General features: G+C 42.5%; 1 protein-coding gene across 1 annotated transcript in view; it reads right to left on the bottom strand.

The window, feature by feature from the left end:
* Positions 1-1,982: 1,982 nt before the first annotated feature.
* The window catches only part of jam2a (junctional adhesion molecule 2a), a 41,750-nt gene continuing 20,568 nt past the window's right edge, over positions 1,983-23,164 (bottom strand). The window contains exons 5-9 of the mRNA XM_080758274.1: positions 22,965-23,158; positions 21,987-22,089; positions 14,890-14,997; positions 7,340-7,379; positions 1,983-6,239 (exon numbers count right to left, since the gene is read on the bottom strand). Coding sequence (XP_080614400.1) covers positions 7,342-7,379; positions 14,890-14,997; positions 21,987-22,089; positions 22,965-23,158 — 443 coding nt within the window. The 3' untranslated portion in view covers positions 1,983-6,239; positions 7,340-7,341. The remainder of the gene's footprint in view (positions 6,240-7,339; positions 7,380-14,889; positions 14,998-21,986; positions 22,090-22,964; positions 23,159-23,164) is intronic.

Genomic DNA, 23,164 nt, shown 5'->3' with positions numbered 1-23,164 from the left:
AACCAGCCTTTTAGAATTTAGAGGGACATTGAAAATGTTCTTCAGGGGACTTGAACCCTGAATGTCCTGTTTACAAACCCCCGGTTTATCACCTGCGCCACACTGGCATGTAAGGTATAACCGGGAACTCATATTTAACCAGCCTTTTAGAATTTAGAGGGACATTGAAAATGTTCTTCAGGGGACTTGAACCCTGAATGTCCTGTTTACAAACCCCCGGTTTATCACCTGCGCCACACTGGCATGTAAGGTATAACCGGGAACTCATATTTAACCAGCCTTTTAGAATTTAGAGGGACATTGAAAATGTTCTTCAGGGGACTTGAACCCTGAATGTCCTGTTTACAAACCCCCGGTTTATCACCTGCGCCACACTGGCATTTAAGGTATAACCGGGAGCTCATATTTAACCAGCCTTTTAGAATTTAGAGGGACATTGAAAAGGTTCTTCAGGGGACTTGAACCCTGAATGTCCTGTTTACAAACCCCCGGTTTATCACCTGCGCCACACTGGCATGTAAGGTATAACCGGGACTGTGTACCGAGGTACATGGCCAAAGCAGGTTCAAGGCCAGCCTGGGGGACCAAGCTGTACCCAAACACTGAAGCCAATACTCATCGATGTACTCTGTTACCCTGGGTCTACTGGGATGCAGTACAGTGGGGCCGGGGGGGGTATTTCCCCCCCGGTGTTTCCACACAGTAAAATGTGGGTGTTATGGCAAAATAAACTAGAACTGCACCCTATCGTAGTGCCTACTTGCTTGTTGCACACAAGTAGGCCTACTAGTACGGACATTTATACAATATTTAGCTCACTCTTACATCAAGGATGTTTTTCCAAGTTTGTATGTGTATTACAAAGAGCAGTTATTCTTTTTTCATTTTGCATCTTTGCAAGGTTGTACCTTTGTAGGCCTACCTGTCTCTAATGTATAAGCAAAGTTGTAGCAGCGGTTAAGACACAGGCTTCGCAAACAGAAGGTTCTAGGTTCAAGCCCAGCAAGGGGCTTTTTACAACTTCTTAGGTGCTTTTTACACGAGGATGGTGTTCATAAAAAACGGCAAAATAAAGTATCGTTTAAGCTGCTGTCATTAAGACGAGAACCGTGTTCACAGGAGGTGAAAACGCAACGAAGTGAAACCACCTCCCAGAGTGGAAATCTTTTAGAACGCCGTTTCCTATGGTCTCCATATAAACAGGCAAAACGGTGGATACGCAAAAATTGTGACATCATGGCTTACGTCAGCTCTGGTCGGCTCACCCGTGTCCTACGTTTTTACATGGTGTCATAGGCATCAGTTGCTAGGGGAAACGAACAACAACAACCATGCTAGTGATGAGGACACGAGGACGCATAGAGTAGGACGCGACGTTTGTTTACTTTCTGTGTAGAAGAAGAACGGAAGTAGTTCTACGCATGCGTGACTTACGTCTATGGTTTATATATGCGCTGCGTCACACGGACCCCACAAGGCCACGCGCCACCTAGCGACCTCGCATGTATATGCATGCACTTTGTAGCGTTTTCATTCAAGTGTGCGTTCTCATGTAAATGGTCAATAAAAATGAGAACGTAACGGGACTTTGACGTTTTATCTGGAGATGGTCGCCGTCTAAAAGAGGCCTGAGTCTTACCCAATATTTCACTCCTAATGAAGAGTGTGATTTGTTGTTTCAGTTTTTATATTGACTCATTTTTTAACCTACAACATTCGGTTTATACATCCTTGTCTTTATGTTTATGCCACAAAGGCATGTGAGATGCATGGTGCAGAGTTCTGTCTCCATGCGGCGATGATGAAATACGGCGCGCTATAGTATGCCGTATGATATAGGCTATAGCCCATGGTCCAAAATGATGAGAAACGAGGATAACTTTTATATTTCAAAATTTCAAAAAACATGGGCTATCAGGTACTTCCTGCATGTAACATGACCATGACACCAGTCAATGAAATTAACACAGCACACAGACAAGTTTGATATAAAACCCTTTTTTAATGTTATCATTGATCATTGTCATTCAAATAAACCTCTCAGCAATGCACTCGCACTTCATGTCGAAAAACAGACACTCCATTGGACACAACAGTAGCATGATATACCAAATATAAAGACGAGAAACGATTAAGGCAGATCCTTTCACATAAAAAAGACAGTTCCACAGATAAACTCTGATAAACTCCAAATGAAAAAGGCACAAGGTATATAAAAAAGATTTCCCATGCAGGCACATTAGGGCGGGTCGGGGGGTGGTGGTTGGTCTCACATAAGGGCGAGGGGGGGGGGGGGGGGGGGTGGAGATGGGGGTTGGTCTCAAATCGGTCGGAGACGCCTCCCTTATCTACAGCAGTGGTTGTCAACCTGTGGGTCGGGATCACAATTTAAGAACTTTTTAATACCTCAAAGAAAGAGGGAAAAAAGACAAGAAAGAAGACCATTACTGCATCAAAAGTAATCAACAAACTACTATAAAAACGGGTCAAAGAAAGAGGCGACATTTTTGAAAATAGGCAATCTACGAGCTCACTGGCTGTAGATGTATTCACAATGTATCTGTGGAACCGAGTCAAACTGAATGTCACGCCTCGACTTCTACAATTCCAAGTGCTTGTCAGGGTGCGGGCCCTCAGTTCAAATAGGATTTATTTATTCATGTCATTTTGGGGGATTGGGATTGGGGGGGTCACGGCCTGCAAAGGTTGAGAACCACTGATCTATAGAAAACATTGCAATAGTCTCAGTGTTGAGATATGTACTGCATTGCGTGTGTGAAATGAACACGGCTTGGGGGAATGCTAATACTATGAAACAACAATGACAGACAAACAAACAAACACACAAACAGAAAAATGAAAACGGCATATTGTATTAGTCAATATAGCGTTTTACATATATTTGCAGGGTTGTTGATTTGTAAAACAGACAAACAAACAAAAAACAAAACAAACGGGGTTCTTTGCTATTATTCTTCTTTGTACGCGGAATTGTGAAAGTAGACCATCTACAAAGTCACAACGCAACTCACAATGCCACGCGTCCACTTTGCAGATTGTCTCTATTTTCTTTTCTTTTTTAATTGTCAAATTGACACATTTTGAAAATATACCCCAAACACCAGGGTTAAACACGATTAACATATGTTTTGTTTTGTTTCAAAGAAAATAAACATGGGATAAAAACACATTTCCAACTGGACATAAAAAATAAATAAAATAAAAAGTATGACCAGAGGGTAGGGATATCAAAAGCACAGGCAAAATAACACCCAGAAAATCCAATCCTGCATATTTACAATACATTGTGCAGCCCTACAAAATACTGTCAGATTGCTTATCGTTTATGTTGGGCAGAAACCTTGTATCTCTGTATTTCAAATGTTTATGTTTTTTAGTAATGCCCTTCTTCCTCATGCTACTGTGTCACCCAAAAGTTGTTAAGTGCGTCTGTGGGTTTTTAGAAATATCAATATGAAAATTCATATATTCACGATTATTGTGACAAAGATTATTGCGAATAAACTATATTATCGCGATAATAAAAATATGCATACAACACCATTTTTGTTGCAACCACTTGAACCCCCAGCATTCCTAATCTGGGGAGGAACATTTGCCAAAAAATAGCAGATCTACAAGCTCACAATGCGTTGCGTTGCATTGCAACACGTTGTGAAGTTGTAGATCTGCTATGTTTTGGCTGAATCGATTTGTGTAGAGAGAAATACCAAGTATGGAGGGTTTTAAGTGGCGTTGAAGTTGCAGCTCAACAAAAGTTAATTCCTAAGGGTATGACGGAGGACAATTTCACCATAAATGACAATCTCCACAATGCTTTTTTGTGTTTCTTTTTCAAAATTATCATAATAAATGATAATTTGAATAAATGATAATGATGAAACTACACCAGTAAGACGCGCAAACGCGGGAAGCGAACGCAGCTGAGACCCTGCAGATCATGTCTGTCTGTCTGTCTGTCTGTCTGTCTGTCCCGCTGTTACTGTATATGTGGACCTGGCCCCTTTTGTGCCCATATATGGAGCTGAGTGGACCTGGCCCCTTTTGAGCCCATATATGGAGCTGAGTGGACCTGGCCCCTTTTGAGCCCATATATGGAGCTGAGTGGACCTGGCCCCTTTTGAGCCCATATATGGAGCTGAGTGATTGCTGATGCAACACACTCCATATTTGGATAGCGGGACAGACAGACAGACAGACAGACAGACAGACAGACAGACACACGGACACACGGACAGACACACAGACAGACATGATCTGCTAGGTCTCATAGTAAGTGCTCACTGCATTCGCAATAACTACATTGGATCCATTGCAACTAGAGTTGTCCCGATCTGATCACGTGATCGAAAATCGGGGGCCGATCACGTCATTGTCAAAGTATCGGAATCAGAAAGGGAGCAAAGAAAACGTGATCGGGCCATCCCTAGTATCAATGGGTATATGGGTATAATTACCCATATCATGACATTAGACTGGATATTGTCTGTGATCTTGGATGTTGTACTGCTGTGATATGGATAGTGTTCTATACAAATATGAATATCGGATCGGGGGGAAAAAATCGGTATCGGCGGATACTCAAAATCCAATGTTCGGAATCGGATCGGGAGCAAAAGGGAGGGACATCTCTAATTGCAACAGAGGTTATTTCATTTACATTTCCTGAACGGTATACAAGGTTTCCACCAAACGGCGACGTCACATCGAGGTAAATAAATGGCACGTGTGTATACTGACTGGCAGAAGTGGGAACGAACGGCTGCATAATTAAGATGTTGTTCCCTATGGCTTTTTAAGTTAACGGCGGGAAAACGCGTTCCCTAGAGTCTCGCATATAGTGTGTGTAATACTGTAGGTAAAGAGTTTTTCCTCGATAAAAAGACAGTCTTTGGTAAAGGAACGCGTAGGTAGTTCATAATTTTGGCCTGCAGAGAGAGTAAATAAAAAGGGACACATGGAAGACCTACCTACTCTAGTGCCGCGAACCAGACTCTCGCCTCCCACGATCTTCAAATGCCTCCGTCATAGTCTCTAGTCTCCATGTATGTAGCATTCGGAGATTGTGGAATGGCGTCTCCCCTCTGGTTAGAGGAGACGAGTGGGCACCTAAACATTGTGGGTATCTCAATGTGAAATTGGCATAATTTACTTTTAACAAAATTAAGAATTTGGAAAATGGCTATGTAAATTGATTATTTGAACGTGCTTGAACATTTGACTTTGAAGGCCGAATGTTACTACACTTATACACAAAACCTGTAGCTAACCAGTCATTTTGGGCACATTTAAGTCTGTTATGTGTTCAAATCATGTACTTCAGACCATTTCCCCAAATTCTTATTAGTATATTTTGGGAAACATCGGCAATTTAACGATGAGGTGCTCATACTTGTCAGGCGCCCACTCTTCCGTGAGAAAATATAAATAAAATAAAAATCCAGTCATCAGTTCATCGAGGGGGAACACAAAACAGTTTCATCGTTTGAACACTAGGGGGAGGCCCTGTGCCATGTTAAGTGTAGTAAACCTCATAGGCCCACTTCAATGGCAACAGAATAGCAAGACATCAACACAACAGGATACTTTTTTTTAAAGCCTTGACGACCTGTTTGTCCCTTGTCGCTACCCATCCACAATAGTGTTTCTCAAAAGTTGGGGTCCGGGGACCCTCAGGGTTCCTTGAGCGCTTTGCAAATGGACACTTATTGGTCTGTAACTCTGAGAGTGTACAAATGGAACCAAATGGACCCTTATTGGTCTGTAACTCTGAGAGTACAAATACAACCGAATGCATCCTTACTGGTCTGCAACTCTGAGAGCGTACAAATAGAACCAAATGGACCCTTACGGGTCTGTAACTCTGTGAGCGTACAAATGAAATCAAATGGACCCTTACGGGTCTGTAACTCTGTGAGCGTACAAATGAAATCAAATGGACACTTACGGATCTGTAACGCTTCCGGGTCCATTACAGGTCCATATGCACTCTCGAGTTACAGGGGTCCTTGAAAAAAAAAAAAAAAAGATTGACAACAGTATGGTGTCTGCACTGGGGGAGGGGGAGGAGGCGAAGAAGTTCCTTCTTTTGAGTCCAAAAATAGAAAAATGAAGGAGAATAAAAATAAATCCAGTGTTGGCACATTAAAGCAAAACTGAACCAAAAGAAGACCTGCTTCTCACAGCATGAACGATTGGGTATGTTTGAAGTCCTGGGGCTGAGGGGGAGAGAGAGAGAGGAGAAGAGAGAGAGAGAGAGAGAGAGAGAGAGAGAGATTACATTGTGTTTATCTGTATTTGCACTGCAACAATTGTTTGAGTCACTTGTAAAGAACAACAGCAAATTTCGTGAGCAATTCATTGCGGAGTAAAGCACACTTGGGTAAAGGTTAGTGCCAGTGCCACTGTCGGGTGGATAAACCTTGTATGTCCAAAACGGTTACGTCTCAGGAAATGGATACAAAAACGAATGAAAATGAAAAAGAATGTGTGTTCCAATGGATCCAGTGTAGTTGGATGTAGTGTAGATACAGTCTATGGTTCCAATGGATCCAGTGTAGTTGGATGTAGTGTAGATACAGTCTATGGTTCCAATGGATCCAGTGTAGTTGGATGTAGTGTAGATACAGTCTATGGTTCCAATGGATCCAGTGTAGTTGGATGTAGTGTAGATACAGTCTATGGTTCCAATGGATCCAGTGTAGTCCCAATGGATCCAGTGTAGTTCCATGTTCTCTCTGTACCTCCTTTCATTGGCAACCCGCTGGGGACATTTTCTGCACCCGGTGCCATAATATGCAGTGGTGGAAAGAAGTACTCGCATGAGTAAAAGTATACATACTGCAATATAGAAATACTCTGTTACAAGTAGCCTGGACGGGAGCGGGTGATGAGTGACGATCTTATTTGGAAGGAATTTTATTCTTCCGGTTTGAGGGAAAGGAAGTTCCAGATTGAGGGTTCCGGCCTGATGACTACAAAACAATGACTACAACATGATGTAACGACATCATCCGCTCGCTATTTTCAAAAGATGTTGAACTAGTGAAATGGGACATTCTGCAATATTTTACTTTTAGTACATTTTGATGCAGATACATTTGTACTTTGTACATTTTGCATATGGGACTTCTACCTGTAACGGAGTAGTTCTACATTGCAGTATTGATACTTTTACTCAAGTAAAACAGTACTTTTTACACCACTGCGTATGTGCAAACACTGTCCATATATATGCATCTTTAGAGAGAGAGACAGACAGAGAGAGAGAGAGAGAAAGGCAGAGAGACACTGATATAGATAAAGAGAGAGTACTCACGCTCACTTCTTGCGGTGGAGGGATGTAGTTGACATTGGATCTGTTAAAACACACACACGCACACACACACACACACACACACACACACACACACACACACACAAGCACTTAGCAGGGACAGCTTGACACCCCCCCCCCCCCCCTACGTAGAGGACACTGTGACACACCGCACAAGGACAGATCTGTGGTGTCCTGCATCATGCTGTATCTGTACCCTGCATAATGAATGTATATCACACACACACACACACACACACACACACACACACACACACACACACACACACACACACACACACACACACACACACACCTCGGTGAAGAAAGACAAATGACCTCCCCCCCCCCCCAAGCCACAATGGACAGAAAAGCATTTAACCACATGACCCTGTTTCTACAGCCAAGCTTGTAGATTGTCTATTTTCAAGATCTGGCGTAGAGGAGGGGTGGTGGGAAAAGGAGGGGGGCCATGAACAGACCCCTGGGGAACTACGGTCAATGGAGTGTAATAGGGTTTAAGTGGTGACACATACAGTACTGCGACCGAGCGAAGTGACACGCACACACACACACACACACGCACGCACGCACGCACGTGCACAAGAGTTTCTCAAGGCAGCCGTAACGTAATGTTTGCTGGTTGGTTTGCTTTGGTTTCGTCTGCTCTCTCCGTCCCGTCCCGTCCCGTCTCGTCTCGTCCCCCCCACCCCCACCTGTCACTCGTTCACTCACATGTCGTCTGTTCTGGCGGTGCAGGTGTGCAGGTTTTGATTGCTGATGTGGGACACCCCGTGACACTGGGAGATCCAGAATGACCTGCAATGGTGGGGTGGGGAGGGGGGGGGTTCAGTGGCCAAATCGGAGGGCTTCAAAGAGTTGGATATTGTTGCTGTTGGGAAGAAACCTTGCATCTCCATATTTAAACTTACTTTGTCACACTACAGTGTCACACAAAAGTAACAAAAATAGCAGATCTCTCCAGTTTCACAATATGTTGACTGGCAATTTGGTGAAAGTTAAAAGGCTAGACCACTTTGGGTTTGGTAGGTACCTTGCCATGGTGCAACTGGACAAGAAATCAAAAATAATAGAGCACCCAAGACCTGACACTCGCTCATCCCCTGGTTCCAAGGGGTTCGCACAATTGTGGTCCAAAAATAAACAAACTGCCCTATTGTTGGGGACGTGTCTGATTCTTCATATCCATATGAGTGAAACGGCCCGGGACGTGTATTTTTCAAACACAGTTCTTATATGAGGCGATCTAAGATGGGGATTACAATACAAATAAATAAATACCGGGTCTCTTCACCTGCATACAATCTAAAATCAACGACGAGCATATATCGAATGATCAATTTCTAATTAATGGAGCAATTATTTTAGATTTTCTTTTCCTGATCTTCTGATGTGATTTTTGTGATTGTATTACTCAACGACACTGAAAATAAATAATAAATAATGATTTCTCGCCCAACCTTTGAAGTTACATCATGGCAAATAAGTGGCCTGCGGATTTCATCAATATTGAACCAATGAAGAGCATTAACAAGAGCTTGTGACTAAATAATAACTACCTACAGTACATTTGGATCCAATGGAACCTCTTCCATTTCCTGAAAAGTAGCTGTGTTGGACATACCAGGTTTCTACCCGACAGCGATGATATGTACATGGGTGACGTTAGGACTTACACTGCACACCATGCTCTGATATTAGGGGGGTGGGGTCTTGTCAGTAGAGAGCCAGTCACATGTCGGGGGGTGGGGTCTTGTCAGTAGAGAGCCAGTCACATGTAGGGGGGTGCGGTCTTGTCAGTAGAGAGCCAGTCACATGTAGGGGGGTGCGGTCTTGTCAGTAGCAGTAGCCAGTCACATGCAGCGGTTCGTCAAAAAAGCAGTTTTAAACGGGCATGGCAACCCTAGGCTGGTTTGGAAGTTTTGTTTTCCAGTTCAGGTAAAAATACAAAAAGAACACAGCAGATTAAAACATGGCAGGCTGTATAAGGCTGAGACTACACACTGCGATGTAAACACAGCTGCGGCTAATCAAATTAATTGATTGTCGGACATTTTTGCATAGTCGAAGTACAAAATGGGGCGTAATTGGTTAAAGGTACAGTAAGTGATATTATACAATATCCAGTGTATATATATAACAATGTAATTGGAAAAACACGGCCCTCCTCACACATTACAATGTACGTACTACTACCTGGCAAACGCAAATCACGGAACATCTGTGCGGAATGATTTCTGGAGTTGGGTCACTAACACCAAAAAATCTACACGCTCACAATGCGTCACGAACGCATTAAATTAAGGGATGCTTGGTCAGACGTGTGTGTGTGTGTGGTCGCGGTGTGCTGTGGGGCTCTCCTGCTGCGCGGCTTCACCGTTGGCGCATCAAAATTCATGTCACATCCTCTCACACTCCGTTTCTATAAATAGGAGTGTCTACACTGACAGGTCCAGTTAGCTCAGCGGGGATGAGCATCAGATCTTTACAAGAAACAAAAAGACGGGAGTCACATCTGAAGGCACCCAACTAATAAGTACAGCCCTGATGTATCCGCTTTTGGACGATATACGGGCTACTGTTTGGCTTTTTTGAAGGCATCGGGCATTGGCAATTATGCAGCGTCTGTGTCCTGATTTTGAACTTTTTTCAGTTTGTTTTGTTTTAAAAAACAGACAATCTACAAGCGCACAACATTGTGACGTGCTGTACGCTTGTAGATCAGCTATTTTTTATCATGTTGAATAAGGATTAAAAGCTTAAATATGTAAATATATATTTAATTGTATAATTAATGTTAAATGTTCTTTTCATATATCCTATTGCATTATTAGGTATAGACATAATTTCAAACAGTGATTTGATTTCATATTTATTCATACGTGGGCCTATATAAGCAAACAAATAGATACTTTAATCGTTTCAATCTTTAACATTGATTTCAAAAGTGGGTGGAAGGTACAGTGGACAACAAAGTGAGCAGGTCAACTGTATGTAAGTGTCTTTATATAGACCCATCGTTTTTGTCATTTTGTCATTTTTTTTTAAATCCTCAAAAATGATGAAAAACGGCGCGCTATAGTATGCCGTACGATATGGGCTATAGCCCATGGTCCAAAATGATGAGAAACGAGGATAACTTTTTTTTTCAAAATTTCAAAAAACATGGGCTATAACCCATCGTTTTTGTCATTTCGTCATTTTTTTTCAAATCCTCAAAAATGATGAAAAACTGCGTGCTATAGTATGCCGTACGATATGGGCTATAGCCCACGGTCCAAAATGATGAGAAACGAGGCTAACTTTTTTTTTCAAAATTTCAAAAAACATGGGCTATAACCCATCGTTTTTGTCATTTCGTCATTTTTTTCAAATCCTCAAGAATGATGAAAAACTGCGCGCTATAGTATGCCGTACGATATGGGCTATAGCCCACGGTCCAAAATGATGAGAAACGAGGCTAACTTCTTTTTTCAAAATTTCAAAAAACATGGGCTATAACCCATCGTTTTTGTCATTTTTTCATAATCCTCAAAAATGATGAAAAACGGCGCGCTATAGTATGCCGTACGATATGGGCTATAGCCCACGGTCCAAAATGATGAGAAACGAGGATAACTTTTTTTTTCAAAATTTCAAAAAACATGGGCTATAACCCATCGTTTTTGTCATTTCGTCATTTTTTTTCAAATCTTCAAAAATGATGAAAAACTGCGAGCTATAGTATGCCGTACGATATGGGCTATAGCCCACGGTCCAAAATGATGAGAAACGAGGCTAACTTTTTTTTTCAAAATTTCGGTGATTTTCACCAGTCCTTTAAAAGGAACCTACATTCAGTCACACTCCACACTGATGAAGGCTGGATAGCCGAAACGTTTGTCCCTGTTCAAATATGAAATAAACAATTTGAACTGAAGTCTTGCTGTGTGCGACCCACTACCGTTATTTTGTATATGTTTTGAACGGGTAGCGCACCTACAGTCAGAGCGCGGTGGTCACATGAAGAGTATCTCACTGGTTCCCATGTGAGATACACCCACACACAGTGTCATTTTGTTCCCTTATCAACGGCGACTGACAATAACAAAGCATTCCGTCTTCACACTTTCAATCTACCTTCTATACTTGAAAAGTAAAACGGAGCTTTTTGACTTTTTTTTTTAAGCCTTCTGTCTTGTACCGTCTGTGTGAGTGTGACTGAAGTGACATGGGTTTAGCAGCACGACAAAAACGATGCCCACTCTTTGTGCACATGCTGTTGTCTGTCATGATGGATGAGTAGGAATCCCACGCACGCACACGCTCGCACACACATACGTTTGTATTACTATAGTTGTGAGGACATCCTTAGCCTCAAGCTTAGGATCTTGCTATTTTGCAAGAAACCGGCACACAATTACGTGTGCCGGTTTCTTGCAAAATAGCAGATCTACAACTCACAACACACCACGAAGCGAGATGTTGTGAGCTTGTGGATCTGCTAGTTTGGAGGAGGGCACATCAATCCTGACTCACTACAGTATGCACGCATGAGCGCACAAGCAAGCACGCATGCACACTTGCACATCACGCGGGCACATCACACACACACACACACACACACACACACACACACACACACACACACACACTGTGCAAACGTTAGTCCCACCAGTGGTTCTTAAAGTGTGGTCCGAGGACCCCCAGGGGTCATTGGGGGGAGTTCAATATCATCAATATCAGCTTAACCACTTCAACCCCTATGCCTACTATATGCTAATCAGGAGTTGAGACGTTACATTTTGTTGTGACGTGTGACAGCGTCACAAAAAGAAAATAAAAGAACCATGGAAAATGTATAGAGGTTGTACGCTGTCATCAAATGCAACGTTGGCAGTGGAGCGCCCCTCATTGATTAACCCATTCTGACCTGAGATCAGATTCATACGAGGTTTCCACTGGACACACACTGGTCTGATTAACCCATTCTGACCTGAGATCAGATTTAAAAAATGTCAGTCGTTCTTCGAGTTTTCAAAAATAGCAGACCTACAAGCTCGTAGCGCGCCATTCTGTGGCGCGCAATGAGCTTGTAGATCTGCTATTTTTCAATAGCTAAAACATAACATGATGCTAACACTAAAATGGGTTCCCGTTGAGAATGGGTTAGAATAGAAACATTGCCTGCGTTCACGATGACGCAACACCGAAGGATTCTTTTTAGTCATTTTTGTAATGCCGTCAAGCCTATAACACACAAACATGATTGGAATTAATGCCGTATATATCCAACATGACAGCCATGTAAACACACCCACAATGTCATTTACAACTATAACGTTGCTCTCAAGAACGTTTTTGAGAACGCCTGAAGCGAGAAATAGACGCAGTAATCGAAAATGTATTCTATTTGATCAACGCCTCCTTGCTTTTCGAGGTGACTATGCTGCAGCTGGGCAGACGGTCCGGACGCAACACTGATGGAATACTTTCATTACTGTGAGCAAGGAAATACCTTGTTTTGTTGTTACTTTTGGGTCAATGTATTAATTTTTTTATTAAGTAGGCGTGTAATAAGCGGGCTAATAAACGGGTCGGCGGTCATTATCGAGAAATAGAATCCCTTCAGGATGATTAATCCATTTTGGGCGGGAGCCCCTTTTGGTGTTTTAAACATTATGTTATAATTTAGCTATTGAAAAATAGCAGATCTACAAGCTCATAGCGCGCCACTGAGTGCCGCGCTACGAGCTTGTAGGTCTGCTATTTCTGAAAAATCGTTAAAATGTGGCGCAAATCATTGAATATATATTTCAGAGCGAACATTTTTAACTAAAATATTGGCTTCTGGGGGGTCCCTGGAACTACATATTTTGAGATGGGGGTCCGTGGCCCAATAGAGAACATGAACATGAAAAAGGTTGAGCACCACTGACATAGAAACATGGGCTTTTCAGAGAATTGTTAGGATTTAGAAGCCTTTTTTTTAATCGACCTCAGTCCAAAATGCGTTAAAGACCTGGACTTCGTCTCAGTGTTTAATCATCCTGTCAGGGTGTGATTTCTCCATAATGACCACCGACCCGTTTCGTGTACTGTACGTGCTTTTCGGGGGGGAACGTGACGCCCCACAAACCGGACCACAGTTTGAGAACCACCGACATTAAAGATGTCAGTTTTCAACACAAAACGATATCTTACCTTCCTCTGTGTCCTGGATGGACGGACGGACGGACGGACGGACGGATGGATGGACGGACAGACAGACAGACAGACAGACGGTTAAAGAAGAACAGAAGCCAGAAAGAAAAGTCACAGTTATGTTATTGCAGGACAAAGACATCTGATCCAACAGAATCAATTCACAGAGGTCGTCTGCGGCCGGGGAACGCGACCGGCCTCCCTGATGAATGAGCACACAACTAGCAAACAACCATATGAAAACTAAAACTACCACACTGCAGGGAGAGAGAGAGAGAGAGAGAGAGAGAGAGAGAGAGAGAGAGAGAGAGAGAGAGAGAGAGAGAGAGAGGAGAGAGAGAGAGAGAGAGAGACACACAGACAGACAGACAGACAGACAGACAGACAGACAGACAGACAGACAGACAGACAGACAGACAGACAGACAGACAGACAGACAGACAGACAGACAGACAGACAGACAGACAGACAGACAGACAGACAGACAGACAGACAGACAGACAGACAGACAGACAGACAGACAGACAGACAGAGAGAGAGAGACACAGAGAGTTCTGCAAAACCTTGAGAAATTGCTATCCGTTTACACAGATACAGTCTTGACTGTCTGTATTTCACAATTGTTTTGGCAATGTCCTTTGAATATTACAATTGAGGTTGGGATGGATGGATGGCTGGATAGTTGCCTACACCAACCACACAGTTGAGTATAGTGACTTAAAATCACACTTAATTAAATGGCTCGGTTGAATGATTGATTCTGATCGGTCTGTTCTTTTATAATGAGCGCTGCTATCAATAACTGACAGCCGAAGGCAGCGCACCTGAATCATCTAACCCATGTTGGGCGGGAACCCCTTTTGGTGTTAGCATTATGTTATGCTTTAGCTATTGAAAAATAGCAGATGTACAAGCTCATAGCACGCCACCGAGTGGCGCGCTATGAGCTTGTACATCTGCAATTTTTTTTAAATCGAAGAACCACTGACATAGAAACAGCTTTTTAGAATCTGATCTCAGGTCAGAAACATAGCTTTTTCAGAAAACTGTCAGCGTGTAGAAGTCATTTTCAGAATCTGATCTCAGGTCAGAATGGGCTAATTAATAGGCCAATGCTGGGTCACACAATGAGTGAATCATCATGACTGGTGAATAATAATAATAATAATAATGTCTTTTTTGTCATGATTCACCAAACATTAATTTGAATCTGTGTGGTACCATCAAATGGTGCCACTGCTGTGCCCCGTAATGCATCATAATGCCAATTATAACGCTTCATATGCGGCGTTACTGAGCAGATCAAACCGGTATAGACTCGTATAGAGCAGGCAGGCCTATATACTCACGGCTGAAGAAGCCATTGCGGTGCAGGACGTAGCCGCCACAGCCACAGATGACCACCACCAGACAGATGACCACCACCACCGCCACCACCGCCGCTACGTTCACGTCCTCTGGAGGGGGGGGGAGGGAAGACAACAAGAGGAGACCATTACAATTCACAATGTATAGGCATTCAGTTATTTACTTATTCCGAGACCCGACATCAAAATTTAAAAATAAACATTCGCTCTGAAAGAATATATATTCAAAGATTTGTGCCGCATTTCGCGATTTTTCTAATCGCTATTTTCCAATAGCTAAAGTACAACATAATGCTTAGTTAAAACACCAAAAGGGGTTCCCGCCCAGAATGTTTTTTAAAGGGATATATATATATATATATATATATATATATATATATATATATATATATATATATATATATAATATATATCACTCATTCTTGAGATGAGGGACAAAAGTGGAAAAAACATGTCCCACACATAAGAGCCTTATTTTATGTAAAAAATAAATTAATTCATAAAAATAAAAGCACTTGCAAAGTTAAGTGTAATACAGTTGTGTATTATTATGCCCTTAATTTCATTATAATTGTTTTCATATTCCATCTGAATTAGTTAAAAGCAGGCCCTGTACCCAAAAAGGCCTGTATTTAGCCTGTCCCCAGCAAGTGGCCACAATTTCAAACTGCCAAAAAAGTGTCTAATACTGTCACAATCACATAAATATACATACTAAATTAAAGTAGATTGTCAACAACATAGCAAATAATATACACAGTTAATTTTAATTTATATTTTCTATTAAATATCTCATATCAAATGTTCGTCCCACGTCTCCGTCAACTCCGTCAGGTTTTTTTAAAAGTCTTAAATTAATCAGAAAATATTGTCGACAGATTTAGCCTGAAGACTCCTTTTCCAAGTCCCATTTATATTTGTTGCAACAGTGGAGTACCTGGTCTGACAAGCATTCAATTGTTTGATATTTTAAACAAACAATGTTGATAACAATGTGGTCACAGCTTTTACATGTCAACTCCGTCAGGACATTATTATGATCTTTGTTAAGAATTCCAAAATAATGTTTATTATTTTAGTTTAGGGGTTAGGTTTAGCTAACAAAATTAAGCAAAAACAAAATGGCTACATTGTACGAAAGAGGGTTAAGATGAAAACAAATGCCATTTTGTCAACTCCGTCAGACGTCAACTCCGTCAGATTTTGTGTCTGACGGAGTTGACGTGTATCTGACGGAGTTGACAAAAGTGTTCCTAAAACAATAAAATTATTGTTTTTGAATAATGGGCAGTATTCTAATTTGGCACACAGTTAGAGCATGCCTTAAGGAACATTTTTGGCTATGGGGCCATCACAGATTTGTCTCGTGGTGACCATGGCAGCCATATTACAAAAGAGCCGCCACCTGATGTTATTTTACAATAACTCAAGTTCTACACCACCTAGGATCTTGATTCTGGTGACTAAGACCTCATTTTCAAGGATGAGGGATACAGTGGTACAATTTAGACTTTCCCTGTGACCATGGCAGCCATTTTTCAAAATGGCCGCCACCTGCTGTTATTTTACAATAACTCAAGTTCTACACCACCTAGGATCTTGATTCTGGTGACAAATCATACATTTTCAAGGATGTGGGGTACATTGGTAATATTTAGATTTGTCCTGTGACCATAGCAGCCATTTTGTTTCAAAATGGCCGCCACTTGCTGTTATTTTACAATAACTCAAGTTTTAGACCACCTAGGATCTTGATTTTGGCGACTAATCATACATTTTAAAAGATGAGAAATACAGTGGTACTATTTAGATTTGTCCTGTGACCATGGCAGCCATTGTTTTTCAAAATGACCACCAACCTGCTGTTATTTTACCAATAACTCAAGTTTTAGACCACCAAGGATCTTGATTCTGGCGACTAATCATTACATTTTCAAGGATGAACTTTCTCTGGGAGAGGTAAGGGCTTATTTCAGGTGCAGGTTGAGTTTCTACTGACAGGACATTAAAAGGAGGTGGGCTTTCTGGCCTTTGACTTGCCCCTTTCAGGTACAGATGCACAGTTTGACTTCACTGGCCACTGCAGGGAACTGTGGGGGAGAAACTTTGGTCTCTTGACACCCCGATTAGGTTCAGGGTTTTTTTTGGTGGAGACTTGCCTTTCATGACATATTTGCTGCAGCAGTTGATCTCCTTACTGCCAGTGGTGGCACACTCTGGGTCTCTGGGGCATTGTATCTTGGTGGCCTCCTGCCAGTGTTTCTCCATCCTTCTCCTGAGCTCTGTGTTCTGGGGCTCTGTTATAGTCAACTTACATTGTATTGGCTGGAGATTGCTTTCCTGCAGGGTCCAGCCCAGTCTTGTGCAGATGGCTGCTGGCCCACCTGGAGGCCCCAACCTCACTTGTTCGGTTGGTGTGATTAGGTGGGGTGGTCTTCCCCAATCAGGATGAGTGGTTTGACCCTTTCAAACGGCAGTCTGGCCAAGTGTCTGTATTTAGTTGTGAGTTTAGATACAGGATACGATTGCTCACCCAGCCCCAGGTGACATGAGGTGAAGGCTCCTTTGATTTGGTAACATTGCTTTGGTTGACATGCTGGGGACACAGAGAAAGACACTGATGCCTTCAGTGTCTGCACATCCTGCCTGATGGTCCTGAAGCCAAATCTTCTGTCTTCAGTCTTTCGCTCACTGTTCACTGCTCACTGTTCACCTCACCGAATTTAGCCCAAGGAGTTTGACCCCTAGTTTGGCCATAGACCCCCTAGTTTGGCCATAGCCACTTGCCCAAATGTGCCGACATGTGCTGACCTCATCACATCTGTGATGATGGCTATGGCCGTTTTTAGCCAACGTAGTGTTTTTTGTGCAAAACTAATGCTTGGAATGGATCCAGAATCATGAAAAGCCCCTAGTTTGACATGCCACATGCTACTTAAAGCATAATGAAATTTAGAACATTTAGCCTTATATTGGTTGTTGATGGTACCCAACTTTCAGCAGCTGTCAAACATGCCCCTAGGGTGGTCAAATAGAAACCAATGTGGGATATGTTAGTAGACACCTTTACAAACATTGGTGAAGAAAATTCTTGGTAAGAAATGTATTCACAGATTTTATATTATTCTGATAATATTCCCTGAGTAAATTGGTAAAATAATAGCAGGTCCACCATTTTTGAAAATGTCTACCATCCATGGTCACAGGATAAATCTAAATAGTACAACTGTATTCCTCACCCTTGAAAATGTATGATTAGTCACCAGAATCAAGATCCTAGGTGGTGTAGAACTTGAGTTATTGGGAAATAACAGAAAGTTGGCGGCCATTTTGAAAAATGTCTACCATGGTCACAGGACAAATCTAAATAGTACCAATGTATCCCACATCCTTGAAAATGTATGATTAGTCACCAGAATCAAGATCCTAGGTGGTGTAGAACTTGAGTTATTGGGAAATAACAGAAAGTTGGCGGCCATTTTGAAAAATGGCTGCCATGTTCACAGGGCAAATCTAAATAGTACCACTGTATTCCTCATCCTTGAAAATGTGGGATTAGTCACCAGAATCAAGATCCTAGGTGGTCTAGAACCTAAATCAGTTAAACTTGTCAACTCCGTCAGATGTTCGTCAACTCCGTCAGACGTTCGTCCCGTGATGTTTTTGTTAATTTCCAAAGAAATAGAAAATTCGCTGTCAAATCTTTTGTGCTTATGTATTGAAACACCAACTGAAATGATACGTAATGATGATTTTTTTTTTTTTTACATGGTTTTCATGTTATAATATTGAAAATAAAGGTTGAAATGACGGTTTTGAGAAATTGGATATTTCATAATAGTGTGATATTGGAACAAAATAATATTAAAAGATTTGTATTACTTAACTTGATTACTGAAAGCCATTATAAGATAACTGAGGACTTTATATTATTGTTAAAATGATAAAATTCAATTAAAAGGGATTTTAGTGTGTCTGACGGAGTTGACATGAATCAGGTATTAAGTGCATAAATGTCCCATTTTAGAAAGAAATGTTATGCGAAAAACCTGTTCCTTCTCAAGATTGGTAGTTGAGACCTGTGTCTACAAATACATCTATTTGATTTGAATGTATCTTAAAAAAAAAAAAAATCCAGTTTGAAAAAAGTTTTGTCCCTTATCTCAAGAATGGGTGATATATAAAAGAATCACACACGTGTGAAGTGAGGGTCGCTTTTATCATCGTACAACATCATGACGTAAAATAAAAGACTATGTCTAATTGCTCAGACACTATGACGTAAAATTGTCCATTCATTGTCAATGGGAATTTAATGGGAGTTTGTGTAGGACCAAGTTTGTGCACATACACCAAAAGCTGGATATAGGAGAGGCTAGCGCCCCTGAAAAAAGAAAAAGGTCATTTAATCATCTATTCCGGCGAGAATATGTGAGCTAGCCTGGCATAGCCAGACTTCATCTGCCTGCACTCCATTATTGCCCCCAGGCAGCGCAGTGGTATATTAGTATCGCAACGCTAGGCTATGTGAGCACCCCAGACAGTGTTTTTTTACATTGCTTGATTCAGTATTTAGATATTTGATATTTATTTTAGCTGCCTTCCTATATGCCTTCCTATACAAACCCTAACCCCCATTTTAATTTATTGTTTATATTAAGAAAAGAAACATGCACCGCACGTATTGAGAGAGCAGTATCAGTCACCATAAAAAAGGACGGGGTGTTTTCGATGAATGTTTCATGGTTAAAACGAAGTTTGAAGTTACCAAAGGTTGCAACACTGCTATCCATCATTATCATTTGGCGGGTGACCCTCTGGGACCCCCTTTTCAAGAGCCCACTCCCCACTTTGAGAAGCACTGCTTTGCTCTGAGTTAGCGTCCGTGCCACCGAGCAGGCAGCAAGACAAATGGCAGAGGAGCGAGCCTTCTCCACGCCTCATTAGGCTGCATGGGTGCATCGTTTCACGTGTAAATATGACAGAGTACGCAGTGAGCAAGAATGAAAAAGCAAATAGCATTAGCGTTTTCGGGAACAGACTCGAAGCACATCGATTGTCATGCGAGGATGGTTGCAGAGGCCGACGGTGGATTTCTTTTGGGTGGTTTTCAAAATGTTTTGGTCTGTCCAAGGCACAGCAAAGGTCAAAATATAAATCATATCTGTGAAATCAGCAAAATAGCCTCTAACCATATAGCATCCACACATCGGCATCGGCCCATGTTTGTTCATTATTTTCAAAAAACATACGCCCCAAAAAAGCTAACATTTTCATCAATTCAAAACAAATGCAATGGTTATTTTCAGTAATTTCATGAAGATAAAATAAAAATCACACCCGTGTGAAGTGACGGACGATCTTATCACCGTACATCATACATCATCTCATTCCGGCCAATCAGAATTTGAGTCCGCACCTTTGTCTTCAATGTTTGTGTTACACTCAACATTGTCCATTCATTGTCAATGGAATTTCAGATTTGTGTACAGGTAGGTCAACATTTGTGCACTGCACACTAAAAGCTGGACATACGTAGGAGGGGCTATCGACCCTCAAAAATTCCATAAATTAGAAAACAAAATGTTTAAGAAGTAGTGAAAATAGCCAAGCTACAAGCTCACAACGCAGGGCTTCGTGACACATTAGTGAGCTTGGAGATCTGCTATTTTCACTAGCTCGGGTCCCGGGCAAACGTCTAATTTCTCTTTTGGGTCTCGAGCTACAACGTTTTTGATCCATAACGGCCATGTTTGATGCGCCGACATCCTCTTCAACAGTGAGGTCGCTCACAAGTGACAGCTCAGCACGCGGTGGCATTTACCACTGCCAGACCCTAGGGCTGGTGCTGTTTATCACCCAGGGGGCCAGGGCAAAACAAATAATAATGCTGGGCAATGTGACCAATGGAACACTGTGAATTCACGTCATGACAAGCCAGGTTTGTTTCAGAGGATCACTCAACTGTGCAAGACTGCAAGTGCATTGAAGATGAGGCTAAACATGGTCCTTTTTGAGTCAAACCTTATGCCCACACCTAACACCAAAAATGAAAAACTTGTCACCGAGGGCACAATCTTATTCATGATTTTTGACGAATTCTCTCCCAGCTTTCCTCCCGTCTCCTCTCTCCTTCTCTGTCTGTGAGCATTCCTACAGTACTGCATGTCCCTGTATCTCCTCTCTCCTTCTCTGTCTGTGAGCATTCCTACAGTACTGCATGTCCCTGTATCTCCTCTCTCCTTCTCTGTCTGTGAGCATTCCTACAGTACTGCATGTCCCTGTATCAATCCGTCTCCTCTCTCCTTCTCTGTCTGTGAGCATTCCTACAGTACTGCATGTCCCTGTATCTCCTCTCTCCTTCTCTGTCTGTGAGCATTCCTACAGTACTGCATGTCCCTGTATCAATCCGTCTCCTCTCTCCTTCTCTGTCTGTGAGCATTCCTACAGTACTGCATGTCCCTGTATCTCCTCTCTCCTTCTCTGTCTGTGAGCATTCCTACAGTACTGCATGTCCCTGTATCAATCCATGTCACTGGCTCAACCTTTTGGACCTCTTCCGCAGAGCTTTGGTGCTTTCTAGTTCCACATTAAGCTCTCATGGATAATGATGGTGGATCTCTCTGCTGTAGATCCATGGTTTGTTGCTGTTGTCCACCTTGTGTCCCTGTCTCTCTTTTTGTCTCCACCAGGCGGAAGGCATAGTCATGCAGTCAGTCAGTCAGTCTGTCCTCTCTCTCTCTCTCTCTCTCTCTCTCTCTCTCTCTCTCTCTGTGTCAGGGCAGATGGCAGCCCACCCAGAGTCTGGTTGTGCTCGAGGTCTCTTCCTGTAAAAGGGGAGTTTTCCCTTCCCACCGTCGAGAAAAGCACCGCAACGTGTTGTGATTTGGCACCGTAAGATAATTCAATTGAACTGACTTGAACGCGCACCATGTGCCCGCACACACGCATGTGGCAAGGCTCATGCTTATGGGGACATATCGGTCCTCACAAGTATAGTAATACACACACAAACACACACACACACACACACACACACGCACAAACACACACACCCAGAGAGAGAGAGAGTCACTCACCTATGGCCAAGTGGTTTCCCTCACACATCTTGGGGGGACCCACGTCGTTAGAGGACTGACATCGATATTGACCGCTGTCTTCCTTTGACACCGCCTTGAACTCCTGAGAGAGAGAGAGAGAGAGAGAGAGAGAGAGAGAGACTTAAAATGTGTTCAAGGTGAAAAAACTAAAGCCAGAGTAGTAGTAGATAAAAATGACTCCAAACATGTTTGGAAGTGAGATATCCCTTTAAAGGGACAGGTCAGCACTGGAAGAAACTGCAGTAACCCAATGCTAATAGTATTTGTAGTAGATAAAAGTAGCACAATTTGAAATTTGATCCCTATGGCCAGAATAACAATGAAGTCTGTTGTGTTTGACTGGATTGCTGAATTCCTACAATGACCATACTGCTTTGGTGCACTGCTCCTCCTTGTGGAGTGTGTGTGTGTGTGTGTGTGTGTGTGTGTGTGTGTGTGTGTGTGTGTGTGTGTGTGTGTGTGTGTGTGTGGGGGGGGGGGGGGATTACGTGGAGGTGTGACAACATGTAGCCCAGGAAGGAATACTAAAATATCTAAAAAACACACATTAATTACACACATAAAAAAACACCAGGAAAGTGTTTCTTGTGTCCTAAACATCATTAAAATAACATCTGAGCCAGAAAATAGGGCGAGCCAGAAAACAGCAGCCTGAAGAATGAGACTAGCAGGGCACTGCCAAAGACACCATGGACCTGCAAGCCAGCAAAGCAGTGCTGTGGGAACCAACACACGGGCACCGGTCACGAGGACGCCCCACATTAACATGATATGTGTGGTTGTACTCAAGAACGGACGCAGGAGCGCAAAGCACCAACGAGCTGGCCAGACGTATATGGAGAACCGGCATGACTGGAGGACGACCTAGAGAGATAACATCTGGTTGCAAAAAGGGGTGAAGTGGCACTTGAGCACATGGTACTTAGCACCATTGTATTATGGATGACATTGACTCACCAGCACTCCGGTGTGTGCGTTGATAGCGTACGTGGCGTTGGGCTGGCCCTGGCGCGGCGTCTTCAGCTGCTTGTTGTCCTTGAACCACACGTACGTGGCCGGGGGGACGCTCTGGTGGTCCCTGCAGCGCAGCTGCACCACGGAGCCCGTCACCGCAGTGGTGGGGATCTCACACTGCGGGGTGTGAGGGGGCACTGCAG

Source organism: Protomyctophum bolini, assembly GCF_963924005.1.
Source record: "Protomyctophum bolini genome assembly, chromosome: 24".
In the NCBI taxonomy this organism is placed as follows: Eukaryota; Metazoa; Chordata; class Actinopteri; order Myctophiformes; family Myctophidae; genus Protomyctophum; species Protomyctophum bolini.
The sequence above is the reverse complement of the archived record's forward strand: the minus strand, read 5'-3'. Positions and strand labels throughout refer to the sequence as shown.